The 19,030-nt window shown below is 46.8% G+C and overlaps 2 protein-coding genes across 2 annotated transcripts; one reads left to right on the top strand and one right to left on the bottom strand.

The window, feature by feature from the left end:
- Window positions 1–9: 9 nt before the first annotated feature.
- Window positions 10–2,718, top strand: MICOS13 (mitochondrial contact site and cristae organizing system subunit 13). The gene is made up of 4 exons (XM_020794204.3): window positions 10–280; window positions 1,384–1,540; window positions 2,073–2,124; window positions 2,496–2,718. The coding sequence occupies exons 1-4, from the start codon at window positions 252–254 to the stop codon at window positions 2,591–2,593; spliced, it is 336 nt and encodes a 111-aa protein (XP_020649863.3). The 5' UTR covers window positions 10–251; the 3' UTR covers window positions 2,594–2,718.
- Window positions 2,719–3,557: 839 nt separating this feature from the next.
- LOC110079237 (disintegrin and metalloproteinase domain-containing protein 10) lies at window positions 3,558–15,695 on the bottom strand (the record flags this gene model as incomplete). The annotated part of the gene is made up of 14 exons (XM_078379094.1): window positions 3,558–3,891; window positions 5,350–5,446; window positions 6,484–6,704; window positions 8,809–8,908; window positions 9,661–9,844; window positions 10,173–10,317; window positions 10,473–10,644; window positions 11,377–11,537; window positions 11,902–12,061; window positions 12,338–12,430; window positions 13,142–13,264; window positions 13,556–13,640; window positions 14,489–14,735; window positions 15,437–15,695. Coding segments are annotated over 14 exons (2,184 nt in total), but the record flags the coding sequence as incomplete, so codon positions are not given.
- Window positions 15,696–19,030: the final 3,335 nt, after the last annotated feature.

Genomic DNA, 19,030 nt, shown 5'->3' with positions numbered 1-19,030 from the left:
CGAAGGGAAAAGCTTGTTTGCCGCTGCCGGGAGTGAAAGGGAATGCTTTATTTGCGTTAGTTAATTTTTTTCCTTCCATTGGTATTCCCCACCCTACTCGTCCCGGCATCGGATAGTAAAACGCGGTAACGACCGCTGTGGGCGCGGCTCGGTCCGCCAATCTCGGAAGGCCTCGCGAGAATTGAAAGCGGTGCGGCCGGGCGCCGACCTGCCCTTGAGCGCGCGGCAGAAGCAGCAGCTTTCGCTCCACAATGACGCCGCGCGTCGTCCCTCTGGTGAAGTGAGTCGGGCGGGCGATCTTTCTACAATTCATATTTTGATTATCGTTAATTTAAACTCCAATGTTTAAAATGAGGGGGAGGGGAAGCAATTAAGGGACGAGCCTATCCAAGCTCACAAGGATCCTCCTCTGGTGTGGAAGGGGTTTGTTTTTAAATATATTTTTAACCGTTTCCCCTTTTGCAAACCCTGCCCTAACACACTTAATTCTCATTTATTCTATTTTATTGATTTTGCTCCTTCTTTGGCAGCCCTTCGTGAGGAAGTTTTCGTGGGGGGGGGGCTTCCGCCCCCAGGTTTTGCAAAGGCAAGGTTGCCCTTCTAACCTTGGGTTCTCAAGCAGATCTCGAGATCTGTTGGACCCCCAGGAAATGAGCAGGAAATTGAAAATCAATAACAGCCAACGGGCTGCTAATGACATTTTGGGGGGGGGGGGGAGGCCTTCCAGCCAGAGGGGCTGGCCTTGAAGAGGACGGTCCCAGGTGGAGGATTGCTCTTGATGGGCTGGGGCTGCAGAGGTTCGGAGTTTGAATCCTACCCAGGAGAAGAGCCAGCCTGGGGGGGCACTTGGGCCAGCTGAAACCCCCCCCAAAAAAAACCCAGGAGGATAGTGAAACACTTCTGAGTTTGATGATACCTTTAAAACCCCAGAAACACACACCAAAATTGTCCATGGCGCTCAGGATTATTATTATTATTACTATTGCCATGTGATTACTGTATTATTATTATTATTATTATTATTATTATTATTATTATTATTATTATTATTATTATTATTATTATTATTATTATTATTATTATTATTATTATTATTATTATTAATTTATTTACTTATTTACTTATTTATTTATTTATTTATTTTCTCCTGGGATCCTCTTCACCCCCTCTTCACACACACACACCCAGTGAGTTGGGGCTTTCCCACCTTACGAGCCTAGGGGGGGTGGACTAGATGATCTTTTGGATCCCCCTCCAGCCTCCTCGCTCTGGAAGTGTCCTGTTCGAACGGTTGCACGTGCAAATCCTGGAAAGCGGATGTGTGTGGTATGTTGTGTTTTTTTCTCTCTGCCCCGGTCTCAACCTGGCTTCTCTCCATCTCAGGTTCCTGGCCAAAGGCGCCCTAGCTGGCGGCGCCGTCTACGTGGTTTATGACCAGGGGCTTCTCCGAGGGGGCGAGCAAGGGGCTCAGGCCCTCCGGAAGGCCAAAGAGGCGCTCCCCCCAGCCCTGGAGGAGTGGGTGGCCTATTTTGGCTGGCAGGTAAGCCCTGAGGGAGGCGGGTCGGCCTCCTTTCGTGCCGGACCCAAGGGCTGGATGTTTCGGCACCGGGAATGGCACAGCTGGGTCGATTCAGGAGCCTGGTGCCTGTCCAGATTGGGTTTCCTTCTTCAAACGGCCAAGCTGGAAAGGGAGCTTAGAGGTCATCCAGTCCAGCCCCTGTCAAGGAGGATTGGGGGGGGGGTTCAACCTCTGGCTCCAGAGACCTCTTTGGTCTGCTTAAGGAAGAGGATCTGGAGGCAGTATAGATGTTCAAAAGTATTTATTTACTTTATTTGTACCACTTCTAGGCTGGCTTTCTCCCCGTGGTGCAACTCAAGGTAGCTCACAGGTTCATTAAAAGAAACAAGAATGAAAAACAAGAAGCCATTTCAGAATTATTCAATTTTTGAAATGTAAATAGTTGGGTGTTTCCTTAAAACCTCGAGCAAGCACCATGTCTTTCCAGGGAGTCTGCCTGTTTCTTGATTTTTCCCACCCTTTTGACCGTGTTTTTGTTTGTTTGTTTCACCAGCTTCCAGCTGTTCCGAAAACTGAATTTTCTCTCTGCAATTCCTGGAACTCGGGTAAGATTTGGTGTTTTTTTAAAAGGGTTTTTAAAAAGAGGATGTGGCCCCACAGGGTGTGGGTTCTGGCTGGGGGCCCTATGATCTGCAACTTCAAGGAAACATCTCCCTCCAGTTCCACAGTACACGAGTCCACTCCTGATTTCCCCCCTAAGCTTTTACCCATCACAGCCATTTAATTTGTTTGATCCTTTTAAGGACAAAGGCGGGGTAAAAACATTTAAGATAAACTCATTTGGAGGAAGAGTGAACGGAATGGGGTATCGTGGCACGGGGTGCGGCTGGCAATCCCACAACAAGAAAATCTAAGCAAGCTTTTGTGGCGGGTTCCACTTGTTCTCTAGTTTTAGGTCTGTTGGCTTTTTTTCCAGGGGTTCGGACCATCATCGGGGCGCTCTCGGCGGCCCCCACCCGGGCCACGGAGTACACTCAGTACGGCTGGAAGTATGTGAAGGATCTCGCCAAATGAAACCATCCAACACAGAAACTGGAGGCTTCTCTTGGCATCGCAGGGGCAGATTCTCGGCGCCCACAGCTGGGGAAGGGCCCCGCTCCTAAAGGGCTCCAATAAAAAGACTTGGAAAGGGCCGTTGAGCTCCCTGGGTTTGAGAGTTCTCTTGCTTTAAGTCCGGTTTAAATTTTGTTGCTGGGTTACTTCGATGCCGCTGAAAGGCCCTCACCAAGATCAGAGCCGGCTTGCGACCAGCCGGGGGCGGGTTTTTTGCCCAATTCATTTTGGGGCCGTCAGACAGAAGACAGGGCTTGTGCAGCAACCCCTTGCTTTGATCCACTCTTCCGGACTGCCCCATCCACCTTCAGGCCCCTAACTTTAACGGGGGGGGGGGGGGGAGCCACCATCTTGCATTGAAGACCTAGGAGCTATTTTCTGATCCCAGTGAGAATTCCCATATATTAAAAGTTGGGAAAAGTTCGTGGGGTGGATTTCCTTTTGTCCGACAGACTCCCTGATCCTTATTTGGGTAGCTCCCCCTGACAGACCTCCCATCTATGGATCCCAAAATGTGGCTCGCCTGGAGGAAAGGCCTAGCTGGCAGGCCACATGGCCTTAGAGAAGCTGAATGCTACCTACTAGAAAACGAAGAAGTTGCTTTGGGGCAACTTCCTGTTTGAACAGGAAGCTAAGCCATGCAAGCCTTCCCTTTCAGGCCTTTTTCTCCAGGCGAGCCACATTTGGGTCGCGGTCAAAGGGCGTCTGTCAGGCCGAATGCCTGGAATGGAGGAGTCCAGAAGGTCAGGAGGATTGCATTTAAGACCAAGCCGATGACGTTCTTGTGAATTTCTTGCCTTTTCTGACAACGGTGCTAATGCCATCATCTCCCCCCACAGTGGGGACACATTGATGGTGGCAAAATTTGCCCCAGATTTTATGTTGAAGGAGGGGAAAAATGAAAAAAACCAAACTATCCCAGAGGTAAAGGAGAATAAATTTATTGGGTTTTCTGTGGTGCTTTAGGGAAAACGACTGTACAGAACACGGTTGAAATGCAAAAGAATGCTTTTCAGCTTCTCGTGTCACAATGTCCCAGTGTGTCAACCTTACAGGGGGTGCTGCTATGCTTCTTTTTGGGCTGCGAAAAGTTTTTTCCGCCCCTTACAGGTGCGTCCAGCTCTAGATTATGGTCTCGTATTCCTCATGCATCGTTTGGATGTAAATCTCCTCGCGTTCCCAGTAGAAAAAGTGGGGTGGCTGTGCAGGTTGTTGCTCGGAAGTTCCTTTTTTCTTGGACTCCCTCATGGCCTTTTCCTCTACAAATAAACCAATAATAATCGAGGAATTAAGGTTACAAAGGTAGTGGAGGGGAGTGTTCATCTTAAAGTAACAGTCAATCTGCCTGCTCTTAGAATTATCGCTGGAGAAGGAAAGTCACTCAATCCTGTTACATTACCTTTGAAATGAAACTCTTACACCTTCATTCCAGCAAAAAGTAATTACAGTGGGGTCTTGACTTGAGAACTTAATCCGTATTGGAAGGCGGTTCTCAAGTCAAAAAGTTCTCAGGTCAAATCTGCATTTCCCATAGGAATGCATTGAGAACCATTTGATCCGTATCTGCTCTTTTCCATCCATAGAAACTAATGGGAAGCTGCTATTCCGCCTTCGACCACTAGAGGGGGACATTTTGTTTCTTTTTTTTCTTAGGTCAAGAAAGGTTCAGGGAAGGCAGGGAAAATACAGTCCAGGCAGTACAGTACCAGGCAGTCTGAAGACTGTCTCCCAATCCACTCTCTAAACGCTGGGAGGAGTGAGGAAGCAGACAGGCACCCTTTTCACTGGCCAACAGTTAACTGAAAGTTCAAATTTTGCACTTTCCCTGCCTCCCACATCGGTTTTTTTCAGTTCTTAACTCAAATCTAAGTATGTAAGTCAAGTCAATATTTTCTTATGAGAGTGGTTCTTAAGTCAAAATGTTCTTAACTCGAGCCGTTCTTAAGTCAAGACCCCACTGTAGTTGCCGGTAACCATGGGAGTTGCACCCTGATAGTTCCATGATTTATGGGAAAGTCAACACATTGGATTAAAATTCTGAGAATCTGGATGGGGAAATTGAGATGTTTTTGAAGAAACAACAATAACATAGACTTCCCGGGCTCTGCATCACCTCTTTCTTCCCTGGGTGGTTGAATCTGAAACAGTTCTTTTCTCATGCAGTGATTGGCGTGGGTCTGAAATTCATTTACTGTACCATATTTGCCAGCGTACAAGATGACTTTTTGGCCCTGAAAAACATGCCTCCAAGTGGGGGGGGGCGTCTTGTACGCCGGGTGCATGTCCAGCAAGCCCTCTCTCCCAGCGAAGTCACTTAACTGGTAGTTAGACCGAGTAGAGCCCCACTCCTAGCCTGGGAATAGCCTGACTCTAGCGCCAAACAGCTGACTGTCGGGAACAGCAGAGAGGAGGCAGCCATTTTGAGATGCGACCACATGGCTGCCGCCTCTCGAAAATGGCTGCCGCCTCTCTGCTGCTTCCCGACAGTCTGCTGTTCGGCGCTGATGCTGTCCTTCTTCCAGGAAACCCTCGCTCTCTCCCAGCAAAAGGAACCAGAATCACGCATGCAGAAGAGGGGGTAGTCTTATACAGCAAGTATATAACAAACTCTACATTTTGAGTGGAAATGTTGGGGGGTCGTCTTATACACCCAGTCGCCTTATACACTGGCAAATACAGTACGTTTGCAAGAGTGACAGGTCCGTGTACAGACTCACCTGTTTGGGTATCGACTGTCCGTCCGAAAAGAAGGATGGTCCCAGCCATCATGGCTGCTAAGGTCAAAACCATTAGAAGCACAGCCCACCAATGTGTCTGCAGACGGAGAGAGGGGATCGTCAGAATTAAGGCTCGGGAGAGATGTTTTCTCACCCAATGGCCCTGTGCGCCAACATCCCAAATGGGATTTGGAAGGAGGCAAAGTAAGACTGGAAGTCCAACCAGAACGGTGACAGCTTGTACATGTTGCACGAGCTGGTTGCTCGTAGTCGAGAGCAGGACATGAATGCTAGCCCAGAACCTCATTTCTGTGCTGTCTTCAAGGGTGGACCGCAACAATGTGCAGGGTAGTCATCTATCCACTCTCACACGCCCCTTGGGCTGTATTTCACCACCTCAAAAATAAGTGGAGTAGGGCGGAGTGAATCTGTTTAAGGAATTTGGCTTTTTTTAATTGGAAAAAAAAGCATGATTCAGTTCCTTTCCAAGAGGGCGGGACCATATAAGAAATTACAAGCCCAGACGATTTATATAGAGATGACCCCTGGTGGACCCATCTGTATACCACAGCCTGCCAAAGGCTTCCCATTTTAAAAAAATGAATATATGTGCCCCCTAGTGACTGCACTCATTATAGGTTCTTAGATTGAGATGCCCTCTAATGGCTGTGTGTGTTTACTGCATACAGTGTGACTATATTGCGGGCTTTGTTACATTTTTGTGACCCCAAAACGTAAACTTTTGGAAACTTCTGGCTGTAATTGGGTACATGAGTCGTGCATCTTGTTCTCCACTCTGCTGCGCTCTTAAGGGGTTCCTTGTGAAACAGTGCCGGTGTTAAAGCACACACCAAGGGTCTGGCTGAGCAAGGGTGATGCCTGTAGGGCTTTTAGGGGCTGTATGATCACCCCAATGCCCCAAACTGGAAACCACTCCTCACTGAAGCCTTGAGGACTAGAAATGGATCTTTTTGTCAGCTGTGTTTGCATCTCTTCTCCTTCGTAAGATGTTAAGCCTGGCTCTTTATCCTGAAACCCTGCTTTAAACTCACCCGGGGACTTTCTTGATTGAATAAAGACTAGAATCTTGGTTTCCAGAAACGCCTGCTGGACGGCTGCCGTGCCTGGACTCACCTTCATCCACGTGGCGACGTCTTCCATCTCAATGAGGTCCAAGATGAAATTTTTCACGCGGGCAATAGGCCCGTCTTCGTCCACGAAACGGCAGATGTGGAAATGGTCACAGTAGCCGGTCTTGTCGCCGCACGGGGAGCCGGGGATGAGCGGGATGTCCGAGCCGTTGAAGAATTGGCCCCAGGCGGGAGAACCTGCACCGGCGCAGGTTTCGGCCCGTCCTGGAAGAGCCATTTGGGGTGGGAAGAGAGAGGGAGAAAGAAAGAATCAAGGAGTCCACGAATCTGTGTTTTTTTGAAATTGTGGTTTAGCCCACTCAGCAGTTTGTACAATCTTTATCTTTTGGGTAAGTACAGCTGGGAAAGAACGTGTTATCTCTAAAGGGATGTGGTTTGTAATTCAGAGGTGACAGTGAGCAAGACCCAAGTTCCTGATGTAAGTTAACTTTTTGCAATTACTTTTTAAGCTGACTTTTGCAAGGCACTTTGAAGCCCTTGTTGGTTGGTTGGTTGGTTTTTTTTTTTTTTTTAAGGTACTGTATCTTGGCAGGAACATTTCAGGTTTTGATCAACCTTAACGATTTCTCCTCTCGGGCCAACCCCCTCCCCCAAAAAACCCCCAAGCACAAGAAATTAGTTACTCCCCCACCAGCTTTGTAACCAGTAGCATCAACAGATTACTTTTCAAAAGTTGTAACAAAGAAGACCAACAAATGACTTTTAAAAAGTCACTTTCTAAGTTTCATTGGAAGCAAAAATTAAGAAAAAAAGCATGCTGCTGGTGTGATTTGTTTGTTCTGTTGTAACCAGTATGTTTCCATAAGCTAGGAAATCAATAGGCATACAACAGAGGCCAGGATCCATCATGATCAGTGGTTCTTAACCTTTTTGAAAGAAACGCCCCCTTGAGCCATTGAGGAAGTTATCATCGCCCCCCTCCCCGCGGTGATGATATCTTTTATTTATTTATTTATTTATTTATTTATTTATTTATTTATTTATTTATTTATTTAAGACACTTAAATCCAATGACCCCTGAAAACAAAATTAAATTCCAAGAAAATGAAATGCCCCCCAAAAAGTAACATTTAATGATTTAGTTGCAAGTGAATTTTAAGACGCAAGATGAAATATAAAAAGGGCATAAAAACAAATGCAGGAACTAAAAATTTCAAGACAAAAAGTCTGAAACTAAATTAAAATTGTAGGAAAATATATATTCATGCACACTGTAAAAAGGCTGCAGCCATCTTCACAGGTTTGGCTTGCTCCAGCGCCCCCCTATTGCCCCCCTTCTGCTCCAGCGCCCCCACACCGCCCCTTTTAGTTCTACCGCCCTCCTGAAAAATGAAATCGCCCCCTGGGGGACATTATCGCCCACGTTAAGAACCACTGATCATGATGATGATATCATGATACACCAACTGCAGTAGACTTTCTCTCTTGGAGCAGCACATATTTATGGAAATGATCTGATAGTCAAGAAGTGCAACCAACATTTAGTGGACTGTGTAATAATAATAATAATAATAATAATAATAATAATAATAATAATAATAATAATAATAATAATATAGTTGGCAAAAGTTAAATACTTGTTTAATTCTTTTTAGCATTTGTATACTCTATACTTTTTAGCATTTGTATACTTTATACAATTCTTTTATACATTTGTATAATAATAGAAAAGGCGTCAGAAAATAACCAAATTATGATCTTGGGGGATTTTCAGAGTCACAGACAAGCCACCTTGAGCGTAACACACCAGACTTAGTAGAAATAGAACAAAGCAAGTGCTGGATTACCGACATTGCAATTCCATGGGATGCCAGAGTTGATGATAAAAAAATTTAACAAAACACAGAGATCCGACAGAAGAACAGTCTTTTGCTTGTGGATGGGACCTATTTCAGGGGTGCTCATCATCATTGGAGCATTGGGGGAAATGCCGTGGAATTTCCTAAAATATTATAATCAGCTGCAGATTTCTAAAATCACACCACCAGAGCCTGCGAAAAGCTGGCAATATTAGGAACAGTGTGCCTATTAGACTGATACTGAATGGATACTTGGTTTTTTGATTAAAACTTGTTCCTGTTATAAAATGCCAGTCCAAGACTATGTCTTGTATTTTTGGGTAAATAATGAGAAAAGTAAGGAGAACAGTATCTCAGGTGTTATGTATTTTACTTGTGTGTAAGCGAAAGCGAGCGGGTTTTTCTCCTGGGTTTTCTCACCCTAAGTTTGCAGAGACCTTCTTGACAGCCACCAGCTGCCCGGAAAAGAAAGGGAGGGAGGCAAGGAGTGTAAAATGAAAAATTCAGACCTGGCTGACGGCAATAAAGCTGGCATCTCTTGTGCGGGGAAGCTGAGGCCCCATCGCACGGCTCCAATCCGTGCCGGATGCAGAGGGAGCCCGCGCAGAGCTAAAAGGAGGAGAGAGGAGAAAAGAGGAAGAAAATTTAGCCACTTGGAGGGTTTGAAAAAGGAGCTTTTCTCTCTCGGACTGAACTGCAGGAGGAACTCCAGCACCCCGATTCACTTGGGATACTACCGAGGCATAGGCATCCTTCAGTCTTGAGAGACTATGGTAACATGCTCTGAATCGAGGAGTGTCCCCTCCAGAGCATGAAGCCCGGGTAAGGTAATATGGAGGATAGGCTGTTACCCAAACAGCAGATCCCCCCTCTCCACATTGCTGAAATGATCCAATGGAAAGGCAAGAGCCAATACAACTGGTTCCAGCAATGTCGCAGGAGTTGGCAGAACGACACATGCTGCCTCCGGGACTCCAGCTCCGGATTTTGCCTCAAGGTTAACTCCTGAAGCCTTTTCCATCAGTGGATATAGCCACAAGGCAGTGGAGGTTTGAAATCAAGAGTTTTCCTTCTCCTAGATGGGCTGCCTTCCATGGCTGACGAGCCCCACCTACCCGGCCTGCTCTTTAATAGTGCAGAAGTATGATCTGACCCTTAAAACTACCGAGATTATTAGTCCAAACATGTGAATTTTCCCACAGTAACTAATTCCTTCCGGCAAGCCCACCCAAAAGACTTTGCCTACCTGATGGGATTTTGCTTTCTTGATCTCAAAGATGGACAGTTCCTGGAGAGGGAGGCTCCCTCTGAGCCTCCACCCATCAACAGGGGCCGACCGATTTCACACCCGCAGGACTCACCCCGTCCAAACACACCCGGGACCCCATCCCACAGAGGGTGAGGTTGGCTTTTGGCAGGGGTGCCGGGCATTTGGCCTCCAAGCCGGAGCAGATGCTTTCTGAAGCGCAGTCGGTCTCCTCTTGGCAAACGTGGCCCCGGGGTCTGGGGATGCATGCGTGAGTGCAGCAAACTCCCTGGCTGGGGCTGTGAAAAGGAAGAAGGGGACGGATCTTTCTCTTCTTTTAGGTATTCATTTTCATCCCCCCCCCCTTTTCTCTTGCATCTGGAGGCAGTGGCCAGGAAATCCCGCACAAAATGTCCTGATGTTTTGCAGGGAAAGTAACTAAGTAGTAACTAGTTATTCTTGAGTGACATGGAAGTAATTTGTTACTTTAAAGTTGTAACTGTGACATAACAACAGTGCTTTACCGGGCAGATTGGACCCATAACGGTAATTAATTGCAATTTAAAGATTCCTATTCAAGGTCTGGAGGCCCGACAGGAAGGCAACCCCATGGCAAGCCATTCCTACCTGCATAGAGCTCCTGGCTTCAGCCGACACCGGATCCCACTGGGCTCCGCGGCGCCGTAGCAACAGGGATCCGCACCTTGGTTTCCGACATCGCACTCCTCTCCCGCATCCACGATCCGATTCCCACAGATGGGGCGGTCGGTCTCTGAAGGGGGAGAAAGCTGCATCTGGGAAAGGCGGTCTCTCCCAGGAAGCATTCCGTATTACAAAGCCCAGAATTCTCCCCAACTGGCAAGGGAGTGGGGATAATGGGCACTGTAGTGGGGGAAGCAAGCTTTAACACGCAGGACATTTTTTTACCAGCAAAACAAAGGTCTTTCTTTTGCCTCAGGATCTCGGCAATGTAGGCCCGGCTGCAAGGTGAGAATTTGTCATTATTGAACTGGCCGCCGTCCGTGGCGTAGCCGAACATCAGGTACTTCCCATCGGAGGTGTCGAGGGCGAAATGGGAACATGCTTTGCTTTCATCGTGCTTTAAAAAAAAAGGGGGGGAAATAAACCCGAAAGAGACACCATAAACGTCTGGAGTGGAGATCGGGGCAGCCTGCAGGCACACAAGGTTTAGCAGAGCGCTGCACTATCAGTGCAGTTTGCAGTAAGCAATAGAGAGCTCCTCCAAGCATGTGCTGAGTGCCGGAATTCGTTTCTTGCATATCCCTAAGTGGGCTTGCTCTCTTTACTCTCTTCGTAGGCTGCTCTTGAGTCCCCTTTCCTCTTTCCTTTTCTGGTTGAAAGTCAGAGTAGGAGTTTGTTAAATAAAGCAGCTCATACCTAGCTTGCCTCTCAAGTAATTCAGTGACAAACAATCCTGCAGAGCGGGAGTCCACGTTGAGCGGACGAGAGACCCGGACGGCTAACCTTACTCTTGACTCTGAGGTGAGTTCAGGTAAATTTTAAGGCCATGCAGGAAGGAGGAGATGAGGAAGGACGGAAGGAAGGAAGGAGCTGATGATGGATAGAGAAAGGAAGGAGCTTACGATGGATGGATGGAAGGAAGGAGCTGATGATGGATGACTGAAGGAAGGAGTGGATGGATGGATGGATGGATGGATGGATGGATGGATGGATGGATGGATGGATGGATGGATGGATGGATGGATGGATGGATGGATGGATGGAAGGAAGGAAGGAAGGAAGGAAGGAAGGAAGGAAGGAAGGAAGGAAGGAAGGAAGGAAGGAAGGAAGGAAGGAAGGAAGGACTCACCTCAGCCCCCAGGCTGTGCCCAAGCTCATGCGCCAGCGTGATGTGAACCAATCTCGGCGGCAGGAGCTGCCCATATTTCTGCAGCGTGATCAGACCCGTGTTCAAGGATGCCTCTTGGCCCTGGAAGACCCGATGCTTGGAGCAAATCCCGCCTGAGTCGCCTGTGGAGGAGGAGGGGAAGGGGCAGCCATTTTCAAGACGCTCCAGAGCTGCTTGCAAGATCTTTTGATTTTTGTGAGGGTGGGTAGGTGAGTCTTTCTTTAGCCCCCTTCCCCTGGGCTGGAATCCTACCCCAGGTGTCTCTTCCAGTACGCTGCTGTCACCTCTGAAAATCTGCCGCCTGAAGTCCAACCACGCTGGTGCCCTCCAGGCCTTCCCCCCTACGATCTTGATCCCTCACCATGCTGTGAAGCCCTCGCTTGGTTGGTAGGTTGGCTCTTTCCAGGAAGAACTGAGAAAGAACCCCCTGCCATGCCGTTGGAAGTGCTAGAGAAATTACCAGATGCCCCCCCCCCAATTCCTTACCAGGTTGTCCATTAAACGCAATCCCTAAGACGCCGCTGTAGTCTCTGTCTGTCAAGAGGAAAGACAGACAGTATCTGTTCCAGTTGGACCTGGAATGAAGCATCAGGAGCATTTCGGGCCCGATGAAGGGTGGGGCCGCCTGGTCGTCTTCTTCAATGACCTGCAAATGGGTGGAAACTAGGGATGTGACCAGGAAAATTTCCTGGGCGATTTGATAGCCAGTGAGAGAAGAAATGGTAAGTAAGACAAAAGAGTGAAACATAAAATAATACATTTTTGGGGGGAGTACCCCACCCTTTTGCTCTTTTGGACTCTAGAGTCTTCGTCCGTTACTCTGTCCGCTACATGCCACACTGCGTCAGAAAGGAAGGAAAGGAAAAGTCCAGTCGCGCAGTGTCTACTAGGAATCCACCTGAACAGGTGGGACCCATCTTACTGTAACTGTCTTTACTTTGAAGTCTATCATCCCAATTCCATCAAATTCCACCCCTTCGTAGATGGCATTCACCGCTTTTACATAGCTGGCAATCTAAGGATAGAAGAAAAAAAGGGTAAGGGGGAGGGAAATCCTTGATATCATTAAGTGCAATGGCCATTCCCTGAAAAATGGAGCAAGATTAGAATTCAGTACCAGGGCATGGAAGAGACTCCTAATTTAATTCTTGGGAGGTCCGTTTGGGGAAAGATCATGAAGCAGGTAACCTTGTTCCCTGAGCTGTTGCTGGTCAGAGTCCAGCAGACAAGGTAGAGTTAAACAGCGGAAGGCAGGATGCGTCCCACATTCCCATGATAAAATCAGCTCTCTCTCATCAGCCAGGGGTTTGGTAGTAAATTTGGAAGTGCAGGTGAGTCCAAAAACACAGGAGTTGAATCAATGCATATTTAAAAAGTTAGGTTTTGACCAGGGGCAGGTCTTTTGTCAAGCTATATGCTCCTGGTTGCTTATCCAAAACCAGCTCACCTCCAGACCCCTTGCCATCATCTTCCTGGGCCTTGTGTTGTTCTAAGACGTTACGGGACTGACAGAAAATGGCTGATCCACCTCAGAATGTTGTTGGTGATGGGGAAATGATGGACATTCTTTTAAAACTGCTTGTTTTTAAGAGGGCATGGAAATTGTGGGGAGAAAAATCTCAGTTTTTTCTCTCCCTTCTCTCTCCTGGGATGGAGTGGTGGTGGGAATAATCTGAGAGGTTCTTGCTCCACTCTAGACAGCATGTCGGGACAATTCCTTCCTTACCTGGGCAATGACAGCTTCCACAGAGCCAAACCTCTGGTAGAAAAGATAATCGGCTTTTAAGTGGAGCAGACAAGATTGCTTGGCATAATCTAGGCTTCTTTTATGGCGTGGGGTGTTGCCCAACTGTGGAGAAAAAAATTAAGCTGAACAGAGCGGGTGAGAAAAGGAACAGGGATTCTGAAAGAGATGTGCCCAGAGACCCGCTGGGGCAGATGGAAGGAATACGTGGAGAGACTTTTGTAATATTCATCATCATCATCCATCATCACCAGTTCATCTCCTCCAACTCACAGCCTGTTTCTCCCCCGCCCCCCGGGTAGAAATAATGGGGCCTCCAGGAAGTCCATGCGCAGAAGGTGACTCCAAACGGAATACATTTGAGAGGGCAGATGACATGGACAACCCCTTTCTCACCTTCGTTGTGAGGTCCTGCTGGAAATCCTGAAGACGCTCGTGCGTTTCCCGAGCCAGAGACGCCGATTCGAGGTCTCGCCAAAGTCTGTAGTCTTAACAGTGAGACATGGAGATTACGGACAAGCGCTGCGGAATCAGGTTGGTGCCATACGGCAAAATCTCACAGAGTACAATAAGACCCTTTTTATCCGCAGAATCGGTCTCTGCCAATTCTCTCGGCCACCGTTTTCTGCCATCATGCCCCGGTTTGCAGAGCACAGCTCTGGTTCATGCAATAGAAAGCATTTCTTGGTTTGCAAAGCAAAGCCCAGCCCCATATGCAGTCCTTTTCCGCAGCTCAGCTCCATACCACTACTTCCTGGTCTGCAAAGCAAAACTCATTGCCGAGGAATGATGTCCCAAGCTGTAAGCCAGAAGTCAGACCCATGCAATAACGTTCTGGTCGGCAAAGCACAGCCTATTATTATGCTACCACTTTCCCCGGCTGCAAAGCAGAGCTCAGTTCCACAGAACCCGCACCCTGGTCTGCAACCCAGAACTCAGCCCTGTGCAATGGCTTCCTGGTCTACAAAGCATGGATCGGGTTCAAGTAACCGTTTCTCAGTTTGCAAAGCGAAGCTTAGCTCTCTATGTAGCCGCTCTCCACAGCTTAGGTCCAGGACACAATTTCCCAGCCTGCAAAGCAGAGCTCAGTGTCGCATCTTCCTCGGCAAACTGGCCCCCAGCCCTTTAGGATGGCTTTCCGGTCTGCAAAGCACGGCGGAGTTCCATGCCGCCACTTCTTGCTCCGCAAAGCAGAGCGCAGCTTCGGGCTTGCTTGTCTGCGAAGCACAGCTGGATTCTCCTTGCTTTCCTCTCTGAAGCGTTAAAGCATCAAGACCCTACAAACCAAGGGCAGCCACAAAATCCTATAGTACCAAGGACCAGAGAGACCGTTCGGGCCACGAAGAACCATCAAGAACGTGCATGGAGCCACTCTCCATTTCCAAAGGACGGTTATGCCCGGCAAGACAACATTCACCTAAATCGCTCTCATGGTGGATGAAGGAATGGCCCGGAGGGGCAGCATTGGTGGGGAGTCTCCCGGCAGATTCGATGTAATAGGTGCCATTTGGTGTCTGGATAAATCCTTCGAAAAGACCACTCAGGAGGGATCCATGGCAAAACGAACCTGGCTGCCCTGTTGAAAGGTTGTGTCTCAATATCATCATCTCAGCCTTAAGGAAATATCAAAATTCAGGACCGACGAAAAGCTAACATTTGGGGTGAGAAGGGGGAAGACCTGATCGTTTGGAATGACAAGTCCCAATTTCCCCAAAGGGCTTGTGGATTCTGGGATTTGTAGTTGAAAAATGATGTGTGTTTTTTAAAGCTGTGTATGCTGTCGGCCACCTTTTCATTGCCTTGAGGACTTAGAAGCCTGACCTCGAAAAGTAAACGGCGAGGCCAAAAGCCTTTTCTGCATTCTGCTTCTCAAGATATAACTGCAAATTGAAATAATCTCCCCTAGCAGGGTGGAGAGGCCGGGTGTAATTATATAAATAAAATGGCTTTTAAAAAAAAAGTAATTGTGTCCAAACTAGGATCTTTTTAGGCTACTTGTTTCCATTATAATATAACGCTCACTCTCAATGTTTATGACGTGTGCTCTTTATAGATCAGCCGACGGACAGCGAGTGGAGAAAAGTCAGACTGTAAAAATAATTAACTGTTGAAAAATAATTGGGGGCCAACAGAAGGAAGGCCGTGGATCAGCTGGGAGAGAACCCGGGAGAGATAGATAGGAAGACGCAAAACGGGTAATTCTTTCTCTTTGATTTTATGAAGCTGGCCTTACTTTCCCTCTCCCGCCACCAACTGATGTGATTATTCATTTCACACCTTCCAGGTCACCGGAGTAAAGGTAGGAGACATCCACCGGCCTTGAGGTCCCCTTCGTGATGAGCTCAAAGCCTCTTGCCAAAATGCTTGCGTCCCTCCGCAGTCGCAGCCGGAAGACTCTGGAAACACAGCCAAGACGGCAACATGGAGTGATCTGATGGTACTCTCCACCACAAGATGCTGGCCTCAAGGCAAGTGAGATTACAGGAGGACCCTGTATCTGCCAGGGATTGGTTCCCTCCCTCCCCCCGGTAGATACTAAAAAATGTGGATAGTAGTGAACATTATTTTAATAGTTAATGCTATACATACCATGTATCTCTCCCTAGTGACGAGTTCTGGTAATAACATTATGGAAATATATTTCTCTAGGGAATGCTATACTGTATATATTTCTAAAGGTGAAGGTACCATAATTTTCAAAAGCCAATTAAAAACTTGGTTGTTTAAACAGGCCTACCCCCCAGTCAATTAAGTGATTTTCTTTTTCTTTTTCTCTATCTTTTTCTTTTCTTTCTTTCTTTTGTATATCAACATCTTGGAAATCTGTTGCTTAGAACTAATTAGTATAAATGCATTTTATATGTTTTTAAACTTGTTTTAACTTATTTTGTTTTGTATTTTATAGTTTTTTTCTGTAGTAGTAGGTGTATTTTGTATTCTTTTAATAATTTTTTTTTTAAAACTTGTTTTAACTGATGTAAGCCGCCCCGAGTAGACGTTGTCTAGAGCAGTGGTTCTTAACCTTTGATACTCGGATGTTTTTGAACTGCAACTCCCAGAAACCCCAGCCAGCACAGTTGGTGGTGAAGGCTTCTGGGAGTTGCAGTCCAAAACTCCTGAGTAACCCAAGGTTAAGAACCAGTGGTCTAGAGGGCCGGGGTAAAAATCAAATAAATAAATAAAATAAATAATTGGCCATTAGAGGAAGCCAGAGGCCATGATAAATATAATCATGGTCTCTGGCTCCCTCTAATGGCGAGTTCTGGTACCTTCCCCTTTAAAATAATATACTTCTAGGATTTTTCTTTTAATCTTTTCAGGCTGTGGGTAAGTAAATCAGCGGATACACTGATCCGATGGGTACAGGAGCCCTACTCTACTAGCATTTTATTTTTTTGTTGTTGTTGTTAAAGCCATACAGAAATTTAAGGGTGATAAAGGGTACTCTCTCCAACACAGAGATGATTGTGGAAAGTTCACATCATTTGAGGCGGGGGGGTTGGAGTGGAAAACCTGGCTGTAATTGTACCTTTGGTAAGCTTCGAATTCCAGCCGCACAGATTTTGCCTCCTGGTGCATCTCATGAAATGCTCGTCTGTCGTAGGAAAGCGGCTCATGGTATTTTACGAAGGGTTGTGTGGTCCCCGCTTTGTTGGCTTAAAAGATGGAAAAAATACTTGAAAAACTCCAGCGGGCTCGTTCCGATCAATATGGGGCTTCCACCCCATCTCTGTGACCCTGTTTTTAAAAGATCCGTGCCGGCCGGGGCACATACCACACCTGCGATGGTATTGGGATCCCAACCACCCTATTTTGATGAGAATTTTTAAAAAAGCTTTATATCGATAGAGCTTTAAATGTTGTCTTGTAAAAGCCTAGAAAAACATCCATGTTTTAAAAGAAGAATACCTAGCATCAAAAGCACAATTGAGCCTCTAAGCACGTTCAGGACGCAGGCAGGAAAATATTTTCTCACCCAGCGAAAAGTCTAAGGAGGAAATTCGATTGTTGATTTTCTGCGGCTGCTATGAATCTGCCCCAGTACTATCAACAGACCAGTTTCTTGTTATGATGATGCCTGTCATGACTGTTGATGTCTTATTCGTCCATATTTATACCCTTACAAAACCCTTTCCCTTTTCTCTTTTTTAAAAATCAACCTCGGATTTTCCACGGTAGGAAATTTCACATATTTGAGTTCACTTCAATTGCCCTACGCTGGCCACCCTTTCTTGACGTACCATCTTTATGATGACAAAATCTTCACTTTTATGAAATGGCCACTCCGCATTTTCGATGCCCAGCAATAATGGAATGGCTGTGTTCCCAAATCTACACTTTTCCAAACGCTTGGTGCCATTAAACTATACAATTATTCATTTCCTTTCATTCACACACTCCATCAGAGCCCTACAATCCACAACTAAGTGTGGAGGCCACAGGCTGGTAATGATAAAATAATAAACCCTGCCAAGACAGTACTATAGTTATGCCTCTTAATCTAATTTAGTTATGCCTGAGTTAACCGAGTTATTGTAAAATAAAACAAAGCAGGATTAAGTCTCTGGTTAGGATCTTATCAATAAACTCAAGAGACCAGTCCCGTAAAGTGCAGGAGTAATTTGAGTCTTCAAATGGGTTTAATTCGATTTGCAGATCCTTCGTTTTGGATCAAAGGATGGGACCCAGTCCAAAAGAGAAGCAGGACCAAAATCTTACCCGAGGCAGGTGATTTGGAAAGAGCCGTGCTCCAGAGAGGCAAAGTTAAATAGGAGAAGAAGAGCATGGTTCGAAAAGCGACGCTTCTCCTTCCTCCCTTTCCTTGGCGAAGGCGTGTTGCATTCAGCGAGTCTTCGTCACTGGATGCAAGCGCACTGGAACAGATCAAGAATTCTGCACTGGCATGTTTTAGGGAGAAGCTGCATGCCAGAGGTTGTGCCACCCCACCCTCTTTTAAAATGCTTAAAAAAAACCACACACACGCATGCGCACCCAAAACACCCCCGGGGAAGGTAAAAAACCTGATGAAAAAGTGAGTCAGCAGGAAGAAAGAGGAAGGTGAGATGGCTCAACTCCATGTGAAATCACGGCTTTTTGGGTTTGCAATATATCGACGAGAGGACTCTGGAGGTTGCGAATCCCTAGGGCTGTTCCCCCCCACGGGGGAAAAATAATTTGGCTCCAGTGTCCACCCCATTTATAAATGACTTTCAAAAGCTCCCAAGGTCGCCAACCTGTTGGAATCAAGACCTTGGAAATTAATAGCAGCTCCAGGGTGGAGATCTCTGGCTGCGGAGCCAGAGGTGAGGAGTTTGAATCCCCCTGCTGGGTCTCCTGGACAGGGCATGACAAAACTCAAGATAGGAACGAAGCAAGGTCACCAAAATCTCAAGCTGAATCTATGAATGAAGGTCAGGAAAATTCTGGTTATTCCCTTTCCTTTTCCTTGTTGAGGGTATGGACTTGCTTTTCTATTTTCTAGGGGGGGGCACCACATTCTCTTCCTCCTCCTGCCTTCAGGCAGACTATCACGCCTGCGGGTGCAGGACAGGACAGGACAGGAGTGAGGGCTCTGCCCAAATGCTTTCAACTTGGGGCAACCCTAACCGGTTAGGGACTCTTAAAACATTCCATCATTCCCAACCTTACTCAGTTCTTGCAAACTAAAATGCCGTGGCTTCTTTGAAGGGGCCTTGGAGGCCATCCAGTCCAACCCCCTGCTCAAGGCAGGAACCCAAATCGAAGCACATCAGACAAGACAGTGGTCCCATTTCCTCTTGAAGGCCTCTATCATTGGAGGAGCGCTCACCACCTTCTGAGATCATGGGTCCCCTTGTCATACTACTCCAGCAGTTTGAAGTTTTTCCCGAG

The sequence above is a fragment of the Pogona vitticeps genome, chromosome 7, assembly GCF_051106095.1.
Source record: "Pogona vitticeps strain Pit_001003342236 chromosome 7, PviZW2.1, whole genome shotgun sequence".
Taxonomy (NCBI): Eukaryota; Metazoa; Chordata; class Lepidosauria; order Squamata; family Agamidae; genus Pogona; species Pogona vitticeps.
This window is presented reverse-complemented; position numbering and strand designations above follow the sequence as displayed.

What these genes read in the sequence shown, in the direction of transcription:
- MICOS13 (XM_020794204.3), top strand. Translation starts at nt 252, where the DNA reads ATGACGCCGCGCGTCGTCCCTCTGGTGAA. An exon ending in CGCGTCGTCCCTCTGGTGAA is followed by an intron (nt 281 to 1,383) that starts GTGAGTCGGGCG and finishes TCTCCATCTCAG; the next exon opens with GTTCCTGGCCAAAGGCGCCC. An exon ending in TGGCCTATTTTGGCTGGCAG is followed by an intron (nt 1,541 to 2,072) that starts GTAAGCCCTGAG and finishes TTGTTTCACCAG; the next exon opens with CTTCCAGCTGTTCCGAAAAC.